At 38.6% G+C, this 15,052-nt stretch overlaps 1 protein-coding gene across 1 annotated transcript in view; it reads left to right on the top strand.

Moving 5' to 3' along the window:
- LOC139124422 (uncharacterized) overlaps positions 1-12,752 on the top strand; it is a 31,101-nt gene extending 18,349 nt beyond the window's left edge. The window contains exons 5-11 of the mRNA XM_070690555.1: positions 1,108-1,230; positions 2,879-3,085; positions 6,431-6,719; positions 8,125-8,287; positions 9,104-9,314; positions 10,585-10,762; positions 11,294-12,752. Coding sequence (XP_070546656.1) covers positions 1,108-1,230; positions 2,879-3,085; positions 6,431-6,719; positions 8,125-8,287; positions 9,104-9,314; positions 10,585-10,762; positions 11,294-11,750 — 1,628 coding nt within the window. The 3' untranslated portion in view covers positions 11,751-12,752. The remainder of the gene's footprint in view (positions 1-1,107; positions 1,231-2,878; positions 3,086-6,430; positions 6,720-8,124; positions 8,288-9,103; positions 9,315-10,584; positions 10,763-11,293) is intronic.
- Positions 12,753-15,052: the final 2,300 nt, after the last annotated feature.

A 15,052-nucleotide genomic window follows, 5' to 3' on the forward strand; every position in this document is an offset into this window, starting at 1 on the left:
AAACTTTACACCAGCTTAGGTTTTTGAAATAATATTGGAAAATTTTACTTTTTTCCATGGAGTTAACATAGTGATGGCGCTCATTTCTAATATCGGTAAATCTTTGATTATTTTTATTCTCTAGTACCAAAATTTTCACGGTGACCCCCGATTTTTATTCTTGTTTTCGAAAGAGAATGGCTGAGAGATTCGTTCTGGAAAGTTTGAGCAAAAGTTTATGTCTTTCACTTCCGAGGTGCATATTACCTTCCTATGGGGAAACGCAAGAATTCAAATGTATAATATCGGTTATTGTTTCCCCGTGCCTAGGTTTGCATAGTTCTCTCTAATCTTAATTCTTTATTATATACGAGAGAGGTTTGAAGATACCTTCAGGGAAGTTTGAGCAAACGCTAGACATTTTCACTTCCGGGGCATGCACTGCGCTCTTGAAGAATTGTCCATTCCACCAAACGATTGCAATTACTTTGCAAGTCGTGTAAACCTTAACATTATTTATTTGGGACGCTGATGATCCATAGACACATTTACGCACGCGTTGTTTCTTCAAAGAATGAAAATGTTCAACCCAATGAATAGTGCTCTTATTCCAAATGAAAACAAGGATGATGTTTTTGGCCGAGTTAAGGAGTCTTGTTTGACCCCATGAACTGGACTTGCGCAGTCGCTTGGCTTTTCTCGGCAGCGGTTACTGGCTGGGCCATCGCCTTCCATCCACGAGCTACAAAACAGCCTGTCAGATTACAGTGATTCAACTTGCTTTCAATCTACTCTGTCTTGATATCTATATGCAAAGACTCGGGGCAAGTCAACCCATAAACTTCACCCCCCCAAAAAAACCAAAAACATAAAGCTTATGACAATAATCGCATTGTTGTGATACTTTTAAGAATTAATCATTCGCATAAAGACTGTCGACGGTCATCGATCAAATAATAATGGAAATCAAACTGAACTTGTGGCACACAGTTTGATCTTCAAGTCCATTCTAGATACTATCCTAACGTAATTTCGTTTGGTCATTGTTTACTGTACCCCCGCCCCCGGAGACAAGGGATAGTTTATGAATTTATAATAGACCATATTCACATTTTATCTTTCCCTCAGGTTCTGCAGAGAGAGTGTTTGAATTGTTGAACTGCGCAGTCGGCCCGGATGAAAACAAAGACAACAGCTATTTGACGTTTCTGTCGAGTGGTGGCTTGATGTTCGGTGTCATTAACCTTGTCGGTAAGTGTCCTTGCCTCATCATAAATATCAGACTTTTGGCGCGAAGTTTTTCAAGCTGAAGTGTGGGACTCTCTAACCGCTGTTGAATTCTCGGTACCTCAAATACGATTCTGCAATCCAAGTGATCAATAAATCGTAAGCAGACGATTTTCAATATGGTCGATTTGCACAGGTAAAACACACAAGACTACAGAAGCGACAGTAAATTTTAGGAATATCATTCCAGAATTGCCTGAAAAAATGAGAAGATGCATAAGTTTAGCTATTTTCACGAACAGACGAACTTTTTGCCACAGTCGTGGTTATATTAGTGTTTGAAGTATTTATGGAATCACTATCTCAAACTCTTGCTGTGATGAGAAGTCGACTTTTAACCAGAATGCATTGCAATAACATGTATCATCCTCGGCACTTGACAAAAGCTATTTAAAGCCAGAATTCGGCGTTTTGCAAGGAACGAATTAGATGCAATTTGCAATAGCAGCCGGTTATACTTACACATATATAAATAAAATATCACATCACATCGATTCGAATTGCCGCTGGACCGACGTATTCGATCAGATTGGATCATTATCTCTCTGTCAGGATGAAGTGTGTTGAACCCTAGTCTGATTCCGTTAGGCGTTCGTTACCAAGACAACTCAGATTTAATACATGCATCCAACTACCTTGGATGCTGTTGAGAAAATGTGAAGTAGCTGAGATAAGTCTTGCGTTCGACATGCTATTTTACATGGATAGTGACCATTGAAGTTGTATCATTGTTTAAACCATGGCGAAGACTCTGTGTTAAGGTGGAACGCGCCTCAGGGACAGATATTCGGACTCTCAAAATATTTACAATTCTTTTCTGATATACCACTTGTGGGGGTTCATTTTAAAGCTCTTGACATAAGAAAACTTTTAACCATCTTAGTTTTTCGAAAATCGAAAATTTTATTTTTCCCCATAGAGTTAATACAGGGATGGCGGCTATTTTGAATTTTAAATCTTGGGTTATTTTGTTTCTCTCGTACCAAAATTTGCACAGTGACCCCCGATTTTTATTTTTGATTTAGTAAGAGAATTCTGAAAGTTTCATTAAGGAAAGTTTAAGCAAAAGTTTCCCCTGAAGGTTGATTGCTATTGGTCAATTACTCGATGTCTGTATCGAGTATGTATCTTAATAAATTTGTCAGCCATTAGTCGATATTTCGATGCATTGATCAATCTATAACTTTGACTGATTGGTTGATTGATAAGACCCATCCATCGATCGTCTATACCTATACAGTCGTCTTCATTAACCCTTTGAGCACCAAAGTCGATTTTTGTCCCCTTCTTAAATAAACGGCAGTCATTTTGTCAGATTTTTGCCAAAATCTTGAGAAAAAACTACCCGATGAAATGTGATTTCCATTTGATCCGAAATTACAAAAAGTACTGACAAATTCATAAAAATTGGTAAAATGTTTCACTAAATTTTTGGCGGGAAAAAAGTTACAGCGCTCAAACCAATGCGTCGATCTAATTTATTTATTTATTTATTTATTTATTTATTTATTTATTTATTTATTTATTTACATGTATTTATTTCTTTATTTATTTATTTAGTTCTATTTGTTTAGTTTCTTTTCGTATCTGTTTTTTTTTCATATTATTTAAGGGAACTTCGGAACTGTCTTCGTTGACCAGTCTTACTGGCAGAGTAGTGTGGCGGCGAAGCCCCGCCAGGGTGTTTGGGGTTTTATCACCGGTGGCCTCGCCTGGTTTGCCGTGCCTTTCACTTTCGCCACCACCTTGGGGCTGGCTTACGTGGCGCTCAGTACAGCCAACGGGGAAGAATTGCTGAGCGATGCTGACGTCGACGCAGGTAAGTGAGTCTTGATTCTCGTCAGCAGAACACCACCCATGAAAGAAGTCTCGTGACATAGATTAACCCTTTGAGCGCCACTGTCAATTTTTGTCACCGTAATAAATCGTTACCCAGACAATTTCTTTTTCAGATTTTTTCCAAAGTTTCGATCAAAAACTGTGGCCAATAAAAAGTGATATCCGTTCAGTGAAAAACTCAAAGAACTTCATAAAATTTTGGCGGAAAAAAGTACAGCACTCAAATGGTTGATTGCCAAACATGAAACCAACCACCGCTATAGTCTGTATACATGGTCTGTTTTGAACTGGAAGAAGCTAGGATGTGGTAATCCTTAGGCCTTGTCACTGAAAGCCCTGTATGAATTTATAATATATGAAATTAAACATCAAACCTTTTACTATGCTCTCATGGTGAATCCAGGTATTCGAAAAAGAAACCGTTTTTAACACGATGGAACTAATTTGGGATAAGTGGATGGTGAAGTAATGTCGATTTAATCTGCAAATGTAACCTCATCTACTTTTCTTTTTAAGTTACACACTTGTTTTTATGAGTAAGTTGTAATATTGCAACATTCAGCTGTAGGGCACCAAACACTTTTGAGAAATTTGAAAAATATGAAGATCCAATTATCCCAAATTAGTTCCAATCGTGTTTTTTAAATATGATAAAGAACTCTGCCGGTTGCAGTAAGGTTAACTCTGAAATACCGTCAAACCTACTACAGATTATTATCTTACCGATCACAGCAAGAGAAATTGCAATAATAATTTAGTGCAGTTAAAGTAACATGCATCTCGAGACAAAAAGTTTTTAATCTATAAGCTCAAAATTTGTTCAAAGAAACTTTGTCTTCAATGACCAAAAAAAAGAAAACTAAGAGTCAAAGAGCAGTACTTTCAGAGAAACAAATTAACAAGATTTAAAGATGATTGGCACTCAAAATGACCGACATGTGTTGACCAAAAAGGGGGTGCCACCTAATGTTCGATTTTCAAGACTGTTAAAAATTGATTTATTCAACAGGCGCTACATTAGTCTGATCAACAAGCACTAGAAAAGTGTTGTGAAGAAAAGTGTTGTTAAGAATGGCTGTGGCTGTAACTCTTGAAATTTGTTGACCTGAAAAAGGCTTTCTATTTTGTCTGGTTCTTTTCAAAGAATATAGCACTTTATTACTGAAAGATTGGACAGTTAAATTTAAATTTTAATTGTTATTTTGAATTCCCGCCATCTCAAAAACTGGTAATATTACGAAGAAAACAAAGCATATGGTGTCCCAGTGGGAAACATTCAGCACTATGCATTACATGGGACTACTCTGTTGTTTCTGTGAAAATTCCGATGCATGTGTGCAAAACGTAAAGCGTGTCTGCTTTATTTGCATGAGGGCGCCATTTTTCGTTTTGGCAAACGTTTATTATCTATCTTGCTTAAAATTGCACATGCAATCCCAGCGGACAGTTTATTGTACTTGTATAAACACCCCTTAGTGAGTACATTCCAACGAACTTGTTTTAGTTTGGAAGTAAAATCACAAATTTAAAGTAATGCTAAAAGATACAGTTATTTGGCCTTTAATGTCGAAATCGCCTCTGGGACAGATGTTCTAACCTCAAATTTTTACAATACTTTCTGATCTACCGCTTGTGGGGCTCACTTTGAAGTTCTTGATGTAAGAAAACTTGTCACTTTCTTAGTTTTTTCGAAATTAGAAATGTTTTTTTCTCCATAGCATTAACACAGGGATGCCGGCCATTTTGAATTCTAAATATATGTAAATCTTGAGTAATTTGTTGCTCTAGTCCCAAAATTTGCACGGTGACGCCCGATTTTATTCTTGATTTTGAAAGTTAATGGTTGAAAGATTCATTGCGCAAAATTTGAGCAAAAGTTTGAGTCTTTCACTTTCGAGGCACATATTACCTTAACCGAACCACATGCCAGACTATCGGAGATCACACTCTTCCTAACCTAAATTTAAAACGCCATGGAACACCTCGCCTGGAGAATTCCACGCGAATGTCATTCAACATTAAAAGTTAAAAATCTCTAAAAACTTTCAACAGGCCTCCGTTGATTTTAGCGTTCGAAATCGAGTCAAGGTCAAATTAGTCAAGCCTCCGCTACGTGTTAATATTTGTTATGACGTCATTGAATTCGAAGAAACTGTGAACATTTATTGTCGTAAAGCCAATGAATTGTATAAAATATACCCCGACGATGGCCCTGGGCAGTCAACTACTTTACCATGCATAACTGTTCATAGAGACTGACAAACGCCAGAAACTATGAGCTGCTGTGGGGCATTCTGTACGTGACAAAAGATCAGAAATCAGACGCGTTGCCTTTACCTTAGGCTGAGGCGGTAATATACGGGTTATTTAAATGTATTGTGGGTAAAAAATAATTTGTCAGCTGGGCAAGACTTTATATATAATAGAAGTCAACGGACCCTAATTTGGAAGTCTTAAAGTTAGGTAGACTCACAGTTACTCTAACCCACCGTGCGGTAGAGTAACCGTTGTAGACTCTATACTCTCCCCTCCTCTGTATGTGGATAGCGCCCTCGAGCGACGGATCTTTCAGACTTAAAGTTAGGAAGAGCTAGTTTGAGGTAGGGTCCTAGTAAAAACTTAGTCTTTCTGCCGTCTCTTCATGAAACGAGCAAAACTTATGCACCTTTACCACTTTTTAGGCAACAGACACGAGATCCCTGTATAACCTAAACCTTTACTTTGGCTCCCTTAATCTGCGTTTTATCTTTGTTTTACCTGTAGAAATCCGCCGGAGACTTTTAAATGACTCACTTTTATTCTTTTTTGAATTCAAACTAACCATCTTTATTAATTTCCGTTCGGTTCTTGAACAGAATCCCATAATTGAGTTATCCATAGGTTCTCCAAATCATGATTTTCCGAGGGGTTGATAAATTGAAGGAAGGCAAAATCGTTAGAATACTAAAATCAGTCAATTATAGCTTCCGACAGAAAGGCTAAAATCGTATTTAAGATACTTAGTATTCGGAGTAGAAATACGTGAAAAGTTTTTCCGACTTTCCAGTCGCGCATGCTCGCCTTGTGCCAACAACTTCAGATAGCTGGTATGCGCGTCTCTGAGATTCGTCATTGACTTTGTGGGGCACATTTAGCGATATAAGCGTCGAAGCAACAAGTTAGGGCTAGGGCTCATGTATAGGGTCAATGGCAAGCTAGGGTTAAGGCACATTTAGGGTTAGGGTTAGGCAATACACACATGGCGTATTTTGTATTCACATAATATTACACTCTTGCGCGGATACTATAATAAATAACTCCGCGTATGTGTGGTGCGTTGTGACAGGTCTGATACCGCCTACCATTGCGCAATCCTTGATGGGCAGAAGTGGCGCCTTTTTGATGACGTTGATGATTTTGATGGCCGTGACGTCAACGGGATCAGCCGAGGTCATGGCAGTGACCTCAATACTGGTGTATGACCTGTATCAACTCCATTGGAGACCTTACCGTCGGGTGACCGACAGCAGTAGTTGTATTCTCTGTGACAAACAGCGTGGTCGTGTGGCTGACATCCGGGAACAGTGTAATTGTTACAGCATGGCATATTGCAAGCAATGCGCAGACGACGACAGGTAAGCCTCGTTGTGACTCTGGAGCCTATAGTTTTGATGCCTCATTCTGAGTGGATAGGGTGATCACTGTTAAAAGTTGGCAGCACTCTCGAGTTAAAGAGTTAATGTCAACACGCAACTCTGGGTTTCGCTGGCATTTTGAAATCATTTCTGGTTTTGGCGAATGACCCACCAAATGGGCAAGACAAACAAGAAGATACCGGCAAATCCTCCACATACTCATTCCCCCATGCCAGGGACCCATGACAAAACGAGAAGAGACTGGGGACACCAAATAGTGATTGCCAAATTCCAACTTTATGCCACCTCGGCTAAGTTTAACTTTAACTTGCCATATAAGATGATGATACAGTAACAGCAGTCAAAGAAATTTAGCATTTAATTTTTCATCATATTTGTATACTTAATGACAATAGAATTCATCTGTAGTGAATATTGCCATGATGTTGATCATAACACTTACAGTAAAGTTGCAAACATGTGGCCAAAGTTTAAATTTACACACAACTGCAATAGATAATGAAACACGTAAGCATTTTCAGTTCATTTATGGTAATTTAAATCATGCCGAGAAGCGCTTGATTGATTCCGTTATAAAGGGGACACTGGGTTCACTTAAGATATAAATTGCTATTTTTAAAGGCAGTAAGACATTGCTATTTTACTGTAACCTTTTTCCTTCTAATTGACACGGAACGGCAGACATTTCTTACTTCAACCATATCAGAGAGGAGTGATGCAAAGTCACTCTTTTGCACACAAATAAACCATCTAATGAGAAGATCACCAAAAATAATTTGATACTTTCAATTCAATTCAAGAGGAGTCTGATATTTCTATTTTCAACGTCGGATGTCTATGTCATTTTTAAAACATCACGCTGATCGCTTTTGTTGTATTCTAATTCGTGATATGAATTTACGATTCGTCGCTATATGTGTAATAGGCAGTCCCGGTGGCAGTGGTTTAAAGTCGAATTCTTGAACATACCTTGCCGCACGTCTAGACAATCAGTCAATGATTGGTGTGAGCCATATATTTGTCTGTCCTATATTCACCATTCCAAAGTTACATCTTCTTTGATGAACGGCATATCTTCAAAATAATGTCCAGAATGTATCTGAGCAGAGTCATAAAAAGCTACGGTAAGCTCGTCACACTGCCATAAAGATTCCATTGCGCAGGGCATTGTCAGCAAAGACGGTACAATTCAAACTGGAAAAATTATTTCTATTGATCAATCAAAATATCACTCTGTTTGTTTTTTGTGTATATATATATATATATATATATATATATATATATATATATATATATATATATATATATATCACTCTGTTTATATATATATATTATATCTATATGCCAATTTATTTATTTATTTATTTATCTATTTATTTATTAGAGCAAGACTTGATACAGTTCGTGGAATCAAACCAGCATTTTCCTGCAGTATGCACGGTTCCTACAGAATGTATTTGGACATGCTTATACACAAGAAGAACTGGTGCATCTTATGGGTGTCCATCACCATTGTGCCTTTGATATTGATCCTGCAAGCCTTACAGGTATCAGTACTGATTCTTGGATCGTAATACAAGCAGGATACCAGAGATCGCTATCAAGCAGAGTAGTGGCTGTAAATTGATAGAGGCTTAGCGTTGTGTATAACTCAGGCGTAAACATATTCGTGTTGCTTGTTATTCAATGTGTCTTTATTCAATGGGTTAGATCGGTGGAAACCATTTATGCCTTCATTTCTGCTTTGCCCTTTGACCTCTTACCTGACCCAGCATGCAAGCCGCGCATGCGTCATCAACTCATTGCTCGACATGGCCATGCGCCTAACTTGGAAAGTAAATGAATATGTGCAGCGAATTTAGGGCTGGGTTGGTGGTTTTACCATGTTAGGCTGAGATGAAGGACATCTCTCTTCCGTTGAATTCTCCTGACTTTGAAAAAGCCACTGAAGGCAATACAAGAGTTGTTGATTGTGATATCATTTTAGCTGAGTCAACATTACATGATAATGAAGTCAAACTGTAATGCTGCGTTTGTGATAATTTTATGATACCAGCACACGAAGGGTGATCAGATAGAAGTATGTAACAATAGACAACTTTCACGAACTTAGGTGACCTTACGTTCGGGAAGTTTTTATGCAATTTAGTATTCAAATTTCGAAATTATTTCCCAAGGGAAAAATGCAAATTTTGGAGTGTAGATTCATTGACAATTTGTTACACCATCGGTAGATTTGATTGCACTTGCTTTCAAGAAAATGTTCAAACTTGTTGATGTATATATGATAATGGACGTACATTGTTAGAGGTCATGCTGGGTCACCAAAATGGCTGATATTCCCTAAAACATTTCATTCCTAGGTTAGTCTTGGCTGGGTTTATCTATTCATGGGTGTGTTGATCGGCTCTGCAGTGGTTCCTATTGCACTCAGCATATTCTGGTCACGTCTCACCGGCCCTGCAATGGTGTCTGGCGCGGTCAGCGGGACAGTACTTGGCATCATCAGCTGGATCGCCGTCGCTTCGACTTATGAGGGCGGGCTTCGTGGTGACATGTTCCTGGAAAATACAGGTGAGAGATTGTCCTGTCCAAATACTCTTATTTACTTAGCGTGCAGGTTGCCGTTTGACGTATAGTACCTTGTCTCGACGGTCACTCTACGTTCCTTGTGTGAGACAGTCTGGCCTTTTCATAAGTATCACCTTTATTGAAATCTGCAACGTTGAGAATGGTCTCAATGTCAAGGTACTTCTGTTGGACTTTATTTCAATTGAATATTCATAAAGTACACATTTGTGTGTCTGTCTATGTGTGTCTGTCTGTGTGTGTTTGTTACTGAAATCTATAAAAAAGGATCATACATCATACATTATCTGTACCTAAAAATATAAGCTAAAATATAACGATATAATTATTGATCATTTGGAAAAATTGATATAATTTTATAGATGATATTTCACTGAAAATAAATTTGGCGTCGAAGTTAGAATATTAATAACAATGGACTCAAATGACTCGTCTACTGGATGTCGGAGCATTATGATGTATTGTTGTGAAATTAAAATACTAATTAATTTGTCCCGTTTCTCTGCTGAAAACCTGTTGGCAGAATGCCAATCAAACTTGGGTTAACTCACTACTTTATTGTTAACCATCAATGTTTTTGTCATCGAGAAAGTGGCCATTTTAATTTTGACGCAATCAAATACAAGGAGTCTGTGTCAAAATTTCATATTTTCGTCCTGCTGTTTTCTGAAGGCAGTTAAGGACCGTTCTGCGTTCTGAAGTTTCTTCGGCAATCCGCGCCCCGATCATTTACCTTTGTCTCCGACCGATCAATTCCGCGTCATTATTTTTGGTCTACATTTTAATATAAAGTGTGCACCAACATATTCAAGATAGGTATTTATATGGTAGCCGAGGATTTGCAGTATGAAAATAATGTACGCACCATAAAACAATAGGCAATTACCCAAAATCATGTACTACATATTTAGGACGATGGTGCATATTTGAAAAAACAAAATCTCTTCACAACTTAGGCGCACAGAACGCACGCTCATGCGCACTAGAAGCACGAAGAATGCGATTCCGGCGAGGATTAGTGTTCAAAGAAAATCTTGCCAATTTTGATTTCATTTACATAAAACCTTTCTTAAGCACTTAGAAAACTCCACGTCTTAAAGAATGCTGACTTCGAACAAGTATCGACTAACTTTCACTGTCGTATGTGACATAAATAGGGGTAGTGGTCGCTACGTTTTAGGGTGGATTAGAATGATAAAAGGATAACCTCAAAAATACAAAGAAATATACAAATCAGGGATCCATAATCTTTCAGGGAAAGAAGTCAGTATGTTGGTTGGAAACTGTGTTGCCATTGGCAGCGGTGCCATTATCACTTTCATTGTCACCTGGGCGACGAATTACAACCTCACAGCGACTGAGAGGAAGGAAACGTGGGAGAAAACTCTAGACATTGACAATCCACTTGTGCCATGGGCAGAGCTGTATGCCAGGTATGGAAGTGTTGCTGATCGAATGATAAGTACAAAGATACATAAGTAGATAACCTATTTAGTATGCACCTATTTACATACCTACCTACACACCGACTTACAAATACACACACCTACACACATCTACTTACAAACAAATCGATACATACCGATACACATACAGGAATATCCATACATACAATAGCCTCTCTCTCTCTCTCTCTCTCTCTCTCTCTCTCTCTCTCTCTCTCTCTCTCTCTCTCTCTCTCTCTCTCAAAGTCAAGCGTTTCCGCAGCAGACAGCCCCTGAGCTTTAAGTTTACAACAGCGGTCATAACCTCACAAAATTAAATTTGTCGACAACCTTGCTATAAGCGGGAAAACTAAAATTTGCTACATTTAGAAAGTTCCTGGACTACTAGAGAAAGAAAATATATGCCTTCTTTTGTCATTGTTGCTCCTTAGAACATTTTGTCTTTTAGAATGTTGGCACTTTCACTTGAGCACGTTGAGTAGCATATAATTAAAACAAATCTCCTTTCTTGTGAATCAGGGAATTGAGTGTACATGATGTCAAGATGTTAAACAACCGCCCGACCTTGGAGTCGATGGAAGGGAAATTCAAGACAGCTCGAAAGATTGCAATCTTCACAGCCATATTGTTAACGCTGATAATAATCATAGCTTGGCCTGCTGGTATGATCGCCTTACAAGTCATGGATTTTAGTCAGTTTTCTGCCTGGATCTTGGCATCACAGATTTGGGCTTGGATTGCCGCCATCTTTCTCATAGTCGTGCCGGTAGTCAACGAGATTTACACCATCGCCACTGAGCCGCGAGAATCTCGTCGAAAGCGCGCCATCGTTCACGCGGGATATTCCAATGGCGCGTACGAGACTGGGAGGAACATGTCAACAGCGGGAGTTCAAACGGACATGGATTCCGTCGAAACTGGAGCAGACGGTGCGGTCATTATTTCAGACCAACAAATCGAACTCAAACCGTATTAGACTACGTATTAGAAAACGTATTAGACTCTCTCTAAAACTTCACCTGAAACTGATAATGAATCTTCCGACCAAGCCATTTTTTCATTGAATGTATTAGCGGAGACAAAGTATTTTTAACACATAGATCACCGTTTCGAAGACGTTTGTTAATTTTTAAAATTTGGGTTTATTAATATGCATCAACGGATATTTGAGAGCTAATCAATGTAATACTCCTTACAAAATATGCGTACCTCAACCTCGTTGCAAGCAAAGTATCATATTACATCCGTGGATAACGAAGTGGTTACACTTTACTCTGTTGTTAAAGTAGGAAATCATTATTATGAAAAGAAAATCATCATATCTAGAGTGACCAGAAATCATGAAAACTGGCGTCGCTAGTCACTATGCAGCCGTTATTTACTTCAGCATATTTGCTCTAAGCAATAATCTTTCATAGTCGCTGATTTTTGTAAATTTTATATCTTTCCAAACCGCATGTCAGATTTCATCACCAGGGTCGCTGATTTCGTTTCAATTAAATAATAAATTATGTTATGTCAGTACGAATGAAATATCACAGATTGATCAGTATTATCGTAAACAACAAAAAATCTTTGAACTATTTTTGTACCTAAAACATTTTTTAATCTTTGGTATTAGCTAAACTGTATTTGATATATGTTTGTATTGACATATATTTATATTTATATTTGTATTTGATATATGTACACAGTCACACGGGATTTACTGGTAGAGGTACGGCAACAAGTTTTAATCTAGTTTAATGTTGTTAAGGGAAATGTAAACTAAGATATTTTTAAATCACTTTTTGTATCAGATGATATCACTAAACTGTCACCTCGATAATGATACACAGGTGTCAGATATGTAAAATGTTCACGCAAATATATGTATGTAGTACTATCATTTCGAGTCATTTATTGTACTTCACAAGTAAGTGTAAGGTATACTGGGCCGAAGTCTTAATACTACTAAATAAAGACCATTAACAACACAGGTGTAGCGTGTTCAGAATGTTATAATTCACTGCCGAATCTCTGATCAAAGAGTATTTTTACAGTTTATTGGGCATTCTTCATCGAAAAACCGGTTCGTGTTGGGTGTTGTCAGTAATGCATCGACTCATGATCTGCTCCTAAACTCGCTTGTATCCAGCGTGTCAATACAGCCTTAGCAATGTCAAATGTTGCCGATTAAAATGAAGTTGAGTGTGGGCTAAATTCACAAGTCGGTGCATTTCTGACTGTATCAAGTAGGCTTAATCAACAGTAAAGTGGCCATGGGTGTATATGAGATGTAATTAAGTGACAAACGCCTCCTACAGGCCGATTTCTTCGGACTCTGATCGTTGCAGTGACGTCATGTTTAATTGTAACTTAGCAGGCGGCAGAAGTTGCAACTGAAATATCACCTGAGGGCAGCGCTGCCCACAGGGCAGCTCAGAGCAGAGTAAACATGTGCATAACATTCAATGACGTCACTGAGGAACTGTGTGTCTCCTCTGAGGGCAGCTCAGATATATTGCTGCCCTCAGGGGAGATTGGCAGATAGGATAGGAAATGTACGTCTGCCCTGAGGGCAGTTCTGATATATTGCTGCCCTCAAGGCAGATAGGTTGTATTACACTATGCAAAACTTTAAGGATAGAAATGTCTGCCCTGAGGGCAGCTCTGATATTTTGCTGCCCTCAGGGCAGATTGATAGATATACAATAGATATACAATATATACAATTATGCAATGATGTGTGAGCATAGAAAATGTATGTCTGCCCTGAGGGCAGCTCAGATATATTGCTATTCTCAGAGCAGATGTATAGATATACAATAAATATACAATTATGCAATGATGTGTGAGCAAAGAAAATGTATGTCTGCCCTGAGGGCAGCTCTGATGTATTGTTGCTCTCAGGGCAGATTGGTAGATATACAATTATGCAACGATGTAAAGATGAGAAATGTATGTCTGCTCTAAGGGCAAATATATATTGCTTCCCTCAGGGCAGATTGGTAGATATACACTATCCAGATTTTAAGGGTAGGAAATTTATGTCTGCCCTGAGGGCAGCATTATGTCTGAGCTGCCCCCAGGGCAGACATACATTTACTATCCTTACAACATTGCATAGTGTATATCAAATCTGCCCTGAGAGCAGCAATATATCTGAGGTGCCCTCAGGGCAGACATACATTTCCTATCCTTAAAGTATCGCATAGTGTATATCTACTCATCTGCCCTGAGGGCAGCAATATATCAGAGCTGCCCTCAAAGCAGACATATATTTCCTATCTTATCTGCCATTCTGCCCTGAGGGCAGCAATATCTCAGCTGCCCTAAGGGCAGACATACAGGGCGCGTTCGATTTGCGCGATCAAGATTATGATATATGTGACACCATTTTCGAAATCGAGGTTGTAAACAAAACTGGCTATCACGATTATTGTTGACGCATTTCTGCAGATGCCTACAAGTTTATCGCTAAACGTTTCCATCAAATCTTCGTGTGGAATAGGTTATTGTACCTACTGCATGCACTCCTATACTTGGTAGTGCGCCTACCTAGCCTGCCCTGTGTTCGGAATAAATAAACATTTTTTTTCAAATTTCTTTGTAAATAAAAGTATTTTATTTTTTAATAGCAGAGGCGATTAAACCGGCATCTTGCGACTAAATTCGCTTAAAAATATTGCTTTAAAAATCAAATTTTACTCTTTCAAACTTTAAAATTACCGCCGTTTCAGCTTTCAGCACCGGTGGCTATGTTGTCCGCCATCTTGTAATCACACCAATCACGCCCTGGGGCATGATTGCTGTGATTGTCAATCGTGATTGTTATTGGGCGTGTTCAAACGCAAGATCACAATCATGATTGGACAATCACGATCATGATCGTACTAATCGAACGCGCCCCTGGTTCCTCAGTGACGTCATAGGATGTGGTGCACATGTTTACTCCTCTCGGAACTGCCGTGAGGGCAGCGCTACCCTCAGGTCATTTTTCAGTTGCAACTTCTGCCGCTTACTTACATGTTGTAGTTCTTGTGACTGAAAGGAATGTAGTTCTTGTGACTGAAAGGAATGAAACAGGGTTTTACTGGTAATAACAACGCATGCGTAGCATTGGCAAGACAAATACTCAATATTTCAACATTGCCTTTTGGAACGGAAAATTTACTAGTTTTAGAACATATATGCTGAAATATTACAGTCTTACAGTTGTAATTTCAAATATCTTGTCAGTCTCTCAAAATGAAGAACCCTGCACGCCAAATACCCTTCCTAATCGAGGTCGTGTGC

Source organism: Ptychodera flava (assembly GCF_041260155.1).
Source record: "Ptychodera flava strain L36383 chromosome 23 unlocalized genomic scaffold, AS_Pfla_20210202 Scaffold_24__1_contigs__length_23054250_pilon, whole genome shotgun sequence".
NCBI lineage: Eukaryota > Metazoa > Hemichordata > Enteropneusta > Ptychoderidae > Ptychodera > Ptychodera flava.